Below are 7,912 nucleotides of genomic sequence, written 5' to 3' on the forward strand. Positions count from 1 at the left end.
ATGAACGACGCATTATATGCCCGACCAGATCCCTGAGGCGAAAGGGGAAGCGGCCGAAAGGAAATAAAGTCGAAGTGAGAAGAGGGTCGAGAGAGGGAGAGAAAGGAGGGAGCGATGGATCCGCAGTTGACGGAGGTGACGCAGCTGTTCGGCCGATTCAAAGCCTCCTTCATAAGGAACGATTTCGGGACTTGCACCAATCTCCTCTCCCAACTCAAGGTACTTTTTTTTTTCGTTGTTGTTGTTTATAAGATTTTGAACAATTTTAGCGAAAGAAGTTGAGTCATTGAGCTCCAATCGTCTCTAGATTTTAGGGATTTTCTCCAGCCATGATGGTCTTTGCCCTCTTTCCTTGGATCTTGATTCTGTGATCTCTTTCTCTCTCTAATTTCTGGAATCATATAAAACCCCTTCTAACCTAATATTTTGATAGATATGATCGGGAGTCTCGGATTCTTGGAAGAATTCATAGGGAAAGCTTTCTTTGGTCTTGTACAAAGTTCAGGGTTTTATCCTTTTAGATCAGCAACTGGGTTCTTTTACGCTTAAGGATATCTTGTTTGATTCTCTTCTGCCTTCTTGAACCACAGCCCTTTGATCTATGCCACCTTGAGGCATTTTCTTTGTGTCCAGCAATTTGATTTTATATCTAGTATGGTAGCAGGAGGAATACTTTAAAAAAAAATTAGGGTTTCAAATGGGTCGATTTTAAGAAATAATGTGTTGATTTACTGAGGTTTCTTTTGGGTGAAACAAGGTCAAGGATAACATTAACACAATCCATAAGGGATATGTGTAGATTGGGTGGGTTAATTCTTTCGTAAGCACGTCATCTAAGGAAGCAATAGATATAACAACATGCAGGCATAGTTGGCCAAACGTTTTGCGTAATGTTAATTGACAACTTCATGCTACTGTTGCGAACTATACTAACTGACGATTGACTACATAAAAAGTTATTACTGGATTTAAATTAGTTTCTTAAGTTTAAAGAGGGCTGGGTAGTTTGGGAAAACAAATTTGCCTTCGTTTCAGGTTAGTTGAACTTGTTCTGAGTTCAGCTTATTCATAATTGTTTAGTTTAAAGAAATTTAAGAAAAACTTATTCATGTTTCAGATGACCCTCTTTTATTTTTAAAAAAACTAGTTCACTCAACTGAGTTCTATTTTGACCATTGATGTTTTCAATCCATGCCACTTATGTGACTAGCTGTTCATTCTAAGAATCGTGTGGAGGGTAAGGATTTACAACTAGTTTGGAAAGTAAATATCAGAATATATTACGATAACTTAGCAATAATTTTGCAAGATGCAGGTTGCACCTTTGGTTTTGCAGAAACTTGGCACAATGGATTTGGAAAAGTCTCTTTTTCATTGCTTTATGTATTCTGGTCAAGAGGGAAGCTATAGCTTTTCTAACACGAGGTATTAGGGACTTTATTAGATTAATGTATATGTATGTGTGCATCTATATTTTTCCTTGTGATTTGTGGTGGGAGGACAAGCCTGATCAAAAACATGAAGTCTATTGTCCAGACCATGGAAAAGGAAAGTTACAACTAGTTCTCCTACATTCGTTTGTCAGACCCTATAGGGAAATGCCCTTGTATTATGTCAGTATCAGGGTCATGTTTGTTTTCTTTTTGGGAATCTATCTCATGCCCTGTATTTGGAAATGACACAATCATTTTGATGGACAAAAACAGAAAGTTCATGGTATGATTGCCCTGACTTGTTTTGAGTTCATTTTGGTTTCAAATAAACCTTTCAAGGAACTAGTGAGAGGTATAAATGTTGATGGCGATCAAATGAGTCAATGGTATTTAAATTTGTTGAAATTAAAATTCAAATTTTCCAGTAACATATTTGCACTTATACAAAGTGTCTGAAATATCGATACAAGTATTCAATATAAAATAACTCAGAAAATAGATCAGGTGCTTGTCTTGAAGAAACTATACATTTTGCAACTCTAGAACCTTTTATATGAGATTACATGTTTCCTTGTAAGTTTAATCTATATTAATTGATTCTTCATTGAAATGATTGCACATACTTCGACATAGATGGTTACCTTATATATACATTTAATTTATCATACGATGATATAAGTTGACCATCATCTTATGAATCTTGCAGTGAATCACATTCATTTTCTATTGCTATCTTGTTCCAATACCATTTCTCTGATATTTGTGAAGATATTTGGACTGCTAGTATGTAATATTTTTCTTGCTTCCAGGTCTTATTGACAAAATTTCCTAGTCTGCCACCATCATTTCAACAAACACCTAATGCTGTTGAGGAGCTGACAATAGCAAGTAAAAGTTCCAGCTACCAAGCCTTTTGATATTATTATATTATGTGACTTCTTGCAACACTTTCAGTGTATGTGGCTATTTCTACATTTTACCATACTCTTAAAAATGTGTTGTATGAAATCTTGCTGTCTTCACAAAGATGGCATTAGCAATTCAGTTTTTCACTCTTTTAAATTATTTACATTTTAAACAAGAAAAATATCACTTCCCAAACAATACAATATACTCTAAAATAATGGTTTTCTTTACTTATTTTGTTTTCCATTTTTAGCTTTCCTTTCTTTTACTTCTTAATATCTTTTGAGTGAAATTGGCAGAAGCTTTTCTACCGTAATTGGAATATTGGACCAAAACTGTGATCAACTTTTTGCATCTTTGTGGGAGTTGAATCTGCCTTGAGCACAGTTTTCTTGGAACTATTCCACTTTGTTTTTTGGGGTACTGGTGAGTGCTTTAGTGTTTATGGTGAGGATGGGTATGGATGCATTCGCAGGAAAATATTCTCTCTTTTGTTGTACTTTTCTAGTCCATGATGCCTAATCTGTCCTTTTGGGAGTAACTTTTATATTTTCAGGGACTTAGTTGACTTTTAAACACTGTTCTTTTAGCCCTTATATCAGTGTGAAGACATTAGATGTTTGACATGAAAGTACCAAACATACACCTAATTAGTGCCTTCTGTACCATTGCTACTCAGCATACACTCCATCACCTCTATATTTGCATAGATAATATCATTACCATCCATAATATAATGCCTCCCTAGCTGCTAGGGTTTGAGTTATAATAGTTCCAAGTCGTTCATTTTTTATAAAGAGCTAAATCAACTAAGTTAAATGCTTTTCTTTTATTCGATTCTTCTTTCACTAACTTTTTTGATGTTCCCAACTACTCATACATGTGCACTCTTCTGCTATTTGTATATGATCATGTCATATCAGTATGTCTCTCAAACTTCATCATCTATAAATTCAACTTTTATCTTTCATCAATTTTTATTTTTTCTCCCCAACTTCACCTCCACTTCTTTTTAAAGTGTAAACCAAGCCAACATCTTTATTTATTCTATGCTTATTCTTTGATTGGAATCATATTGTCACATATGATCTCCCACTGGTTTCTATATATCACTGAAAGAGATAGCCAGTGGTATTACACCTTCAGAAAACACAGGTGTTGGTTTAAGCACTGTAAGTGACAGAAAGAGCGGACTTTCAAGCTGAAAATTAGGGTTTTCTACTTATTACTTTCATGGTGGTCTTCAGTAGGGGCAGTCTAATAGCACGTGCCCTTCTTAAGTAATATTAGCTTTAACATGTGGAGTTAGGAGAACATGAGAGAAAATTCAATCATGATCAACGGAATTTTCAATATTATTTATGTGATATTTGATTCGTTATTTTGTAGCTTAAGATAGTCTCATCAATGTAACAATGAAATTTTTTTATTTGGCATTATAGCTAATAAATCGACTGATCTACATGTGATGCATAAAGTGTTGATGATGCTTTAATTTGGATAAGTGATAACCAACTATTAGTTAAAGTAGTTACCTTGAGAAGGAAATCAATCATGACAAAGAAGTTTGTTCAGGCTATGTTCATAATAGATGTCCCCATAAGTCTTGTGGTGTTTTTCCCTGGAGTTCTAATAAGTGATCGACAAACCATATGAACTCTGTTGTCCAGGTGATGGTGAAACTTGCTTTCATCCAATGATAGCTAACGAATAGGCTGATGATACATAAATGGAGTAAACCTTCTCGATGAAGTTGCTTATCTATTGACTATTCCAGTTCCAGTTTATTGCAGGCCATCAAAGCTGCCGAGGCTATATTTATTGTTTGAGACACGACAAACCTTTGATGTGGATAAGTAACTGCATTTTGTTTGATTTCATTTTACAGTCAGTCACATTTTATTTCAAATCAATAAAAGATTGCATGCTTGGTATACTGTGGATCATTAACAACTTACAGTTTCCTTTCTTGAATGGTTGAGCGCCTAATGAACTTATTTTTGCATTATATCTTTACCTTTTTTTTAAATCTATAGCTATTGGAGTTAGGAACATATGGTTACATTTTCTACTCATTTTAGTTAAATTTGTCACACCCTACTTGGAAGTGAATGTTGTTTTCATATTTTCACAGCCCTATCTTCTACAACTCTCTTTTACCCTTTTCAGTGACAAACCTTTACTCTGGTTAACAATGAAGGTGTATTTGTGATTCTTGGAATTTGCTTTTTGTTTCTCCATGCTTTTCTTTATGAGATATGATTTTTCCTGATATATCTGATGCAGTCGATTGCCTTGTTCATTATAAACATCAATCACTAATCATCTTGCATGGTTGGAGAAATTTCAGGGGATATATATGAGCATGCTGTTGTTTTGAGCGTGAAAACTGAAGACCAAGATGCCTTTGAGAGAGATTTCTTTCAGCTGAAACCTTATTACACTGATACGTGGTAAACAACTACTTTTCTCTGTTTTATATGAACCAATGTTCCATTAGTGCCTGTTAAAACCATCAGTTACATTTGGTATAATGTGATAGGTATATGAATTCTCTTTACGGCTGCAAATGAACTGGCCAATTTGTTGGTAAATCCTCTTCATATTTGGGCTACTTGTTAGTAAATCCTCTTCATATTGGGTAGAGCTCTTTATCCTGCAGTGAAAAGTTGATCGATATATATTTAATTTTAGTCTGTGGTAACTATAAAGTTTTCTCTAGTATCATGTTGTCGATCAATTTTAAAGGTGGTTAGCTCAAAGTTTAATACGTACAAAAAGTTAGTTTTTGCTAGTCGGGTTCCAGGCTACTAGACTTTTTCTCTTATTTTGCTTTTCTTTGTTTTAAATTTTTGTTAAACCCTTTTTTTCTGCCTTTTTAGTGGTATTATTCTTCCATCACTGCAAGAGTATCCAATCTTGGGCCTTAATCTTCTAAGGCTCCTTGTTCAGAACAGAATAGCTGAATTCCACACGGAACTAGAGCTCCTTCCATCCAGTGCTCTAGAGAATCCTTGTATTAAGCATGCTGTGGAACTGGAACAATCTTTCATGGAAGGTGCTTATAACCGTGTCTTAAGTGCCAGACAAACTGTTCCACATGAAACATACGTTTATTTCATGGATCTTCTTGCAAAGACTGTAAGGTAATTTTTATTGGTCATTCTGTATTGCTGGTAGTTTCTTTCATAAGTAGTTTGAGGTCCATACTTAAGTCTCATTTTCTATTTCAGAGATGAAATAGCTGGTTGCAGTGAGAAAGCTTATGATTATTTATCAATTAATGATGCAAAGAAGATTTTGATGTTCTCCTCTGATCAAGAGCTTTCTGAATATATAACAGAGGTATGGATCTTTGACAGCTTTTAACATGAGAATCTCTCTCTCTGTCTCTCTCTCTCTCTCTCTCTACTGCATGAATCATTTGTCTGAGAGAAGGTGCATCTTAGTAGTAATGTCTTAGTAGTAATGTCTGTGAGAGGTATAGTATCTCTTCCCCTCCCCCTCTCAAATAATTTTTTGCATGCTCTCCAGCCTGTAAACTGCTAGTTGTTTTCATCCTTAGAGTCAACCAGTTCAGATACAAGGACCTGCCCCTTATTTCCAGTTTGCTCCCAAGGGCTAATCTTCAAAATGGTTTTGCTAATGCACAACTGGAAGGCAGTTTTAGCATAGACCAAAGCTTAGAATGGCACAAACTGTATCCGAAAGCTGGCAAGCGAGCCCAGGTCATGACAAGGCACTGGACTCTTCTGTCCAACTTGTCAAGGTAGTAAATATTGTACTTGGGTGATAGAAGTGCCTTCAACAGTATCTCCTGCTGGTAATTTACAACGGAGAACTCTCTGCAGTCTTACCAATATATTTTGGCCATATGCTATGAATTAATGCCATATTAACCTCTCAATTTCATGTCTATGGTGCTTTCGTTTGAACAATAGATCATAGGTGAGGAAGCACGAGTCATTTTTGCAAATGATCAACATAGGCTCTAGTTCTGACAATTTAGCTTGTTGAAGATTAAGATTACTGTCCATGCTTATTATATTAGTCAGTGGGCTGTGAATTCTGCATTATCACATTTATAGTTGTACTTCCAAAGGAATTTAGTAAATATTCACTATCCTTACATATTATAATGCTGCAGTTCCAAACCTGCAAGTTTCGTGGCTCTTCAACATCCTCATTCACCATTATAGTAGATATGCCTTGGACCTGAAGCCTGACCTTCATATATATAGATTGAACGCCCTTGAGTTCTTCCCCCTCAACCCCCCGCTCCCCCCCTTTTCTCTCTCTTCTTTGTTTAATTATTAAAAACTTATGTCTAAACAGGAGCTTAGTCTGTGCTTTCAACCCTAGGAGCTCCCCCTTGTTTTTTATGTTTGATAGAGAGAAGGCTATAAATGTTAGAACACTACATCAAGTTGTGATAAGAGAGGGGGAGCTCCCCCTTGTTTTGATAGCCTTCTTTTTCCGACTATTGTGACAAGTTGTGCTTTCAACCTTCGGAGCTCCCCCTTATGTCTAAAAAGGATAAATGTTATTCATTTCATTCCTCTAGGTGCTTTAAAACCTTTAGTTTTTCAATATATTTCTGGCATGCCCAATTGACACCGCTGTTGGTGTGGTGACCAGTTACCTGACCCCTTGACCTGGCAGAGTTGACTTTCATTTGTAATATATTTTCAGTTTGGTTCTGACAACTGAAAACAGTATATGCTTAAGTTAGGTAGAGTTGTACTTTCATTTTCACAGCATACTTTTGTTATATAAGAGATTGCTAGCTGTTATTTATGGAATAGACTTGGTGGGAGTTGACAACTACAGAATTGCCCAATTTGGCATGTTGGTATCATTATAAAATTTGTCAAATTTTATGTATTTATTTACTGTTTGACAGGAGCAACCTGAGTGGGAGATTAAGGATCACTGCGTGTTCTTCCAAAAGGCAAAGGAATCCCAACCATGTAAGGAGATACCATCACTACAACTAATCAACCAAACACTGAGTTATGCAAGGGAACTAGAGCGAATAGTCTGACTGGCTACGCCTTTCGGAATCTTCATCAACAATATCTGTCAGGCTTTGTTGCTGTTGAATTGCTGTTATCATGATTACTGTAAAATCTAGTTTCTAAAACTGCGGTTACTTGTGTTTGAGTTTAATTTGCTGAGCCATCAGAGATGTTAAAATTCTCTTTTCTTTCTCTTCCCGTTCCGCTATTTTTATTAAGAAAGCTTTTGTTCTTCCATTGAATGAAGGAGAATCTGAATCAGTGATTTTGAACTATTTTGGTGGTGAGATGATAAAAGCAACCATCTCTTAATCCCGTTTTCAGCTTCTTTTGATCTGATTATTTAAATCCAATTATTTAAATCCATAAATGCCTTGACAACCTTTTGTCTCTCCACAGGAAGGCATTCCAAGCTGCAGCTACTACTTTCCCAAAGGCAGTTTTCATCAAACAAAATTCATTATATCAATCGATTTTATGCTACCATATTTGTCAAGCTTTACTATCGTTTTGATGAACAAATACCAACCAATGTGTGTACAAGCTAGGATGCAA

General features: G+C 35.7%; 1 protein-coding gene across 1 annotated transcript; it reads left to right on the forward strand.

Annotated features, from left to right (window-relative positions):
• The first annotated feature begins 24 nt into the window (after positions 1–24).
• Positions 25–7,662, forward strand: LOC103716208 (26S proteasome non-ATPase regulatory subunit 8 homolog A). Its single transcript, XM_008804120.4, has 6 exons — positions 25–219; positions 2,243–2,321; positions 4,690–4,792; positions 5,222–5,485; positions 5,573–5,684; positions 7,243–7,662. The coding sequence occupies exons 1-6, from the start codon at positions 115–117 to the stop codon at positions 7,381–7,383; spliced, it is 804 nt and encodes a 267-aa protein (XP_008802342.2). The 5' UTR covers positions 25–114; the 3' UTR covers positions 7,384–7,662.
• The last annotated feature ends 250 nt before the right edge of the window (positions 7,663–7,912 follow it).

Source organism: Phoenix dactylifera, chromosome 1 (assembly GCF_009389715.1).
Source record: "Phoenix dactylifera cultivar Barhee BC4 chromosome 1, palm_55x_up_171113_PBpolish2nd_filt_p, whole genome shotgun sequence".
NCBI classification, from domain to species: domain Eukaryota; kingdom Viridiplantae; phylum Streptophyta; class Magnoliopsida; order Arecales; family Arecaceae; genus Phoenix; species Phoenix dactylifera.

What these genes read in the sequence shown, in the direction of transcription:
- LOC103716208 (XM_008804120.4), top strand. Translation starts at nt 115, where the DNA reads ATGGATCCGCAGTTGACGGAGGTGACGCAGCTGTTCGGCCGATTCAAA. An exon ending in TGAGGAGCTGACAATAGCAA is followed by an intron (nt 2,322 to 4,689) that starts GTAAAAGTTCCA and finishes GAGAAATTTCAG; the next exon opens with GGGATATATATGAGCATGCT. An exon ending in CTTCTTGCAAAGACTGTAAG is followed by an intron (nt 5,486 to 5,572) that starts GTAATTTTTATT and finishes TTTCTATTTCAG; the next exon opens with AGATGAAATAGCTGGTTGCA.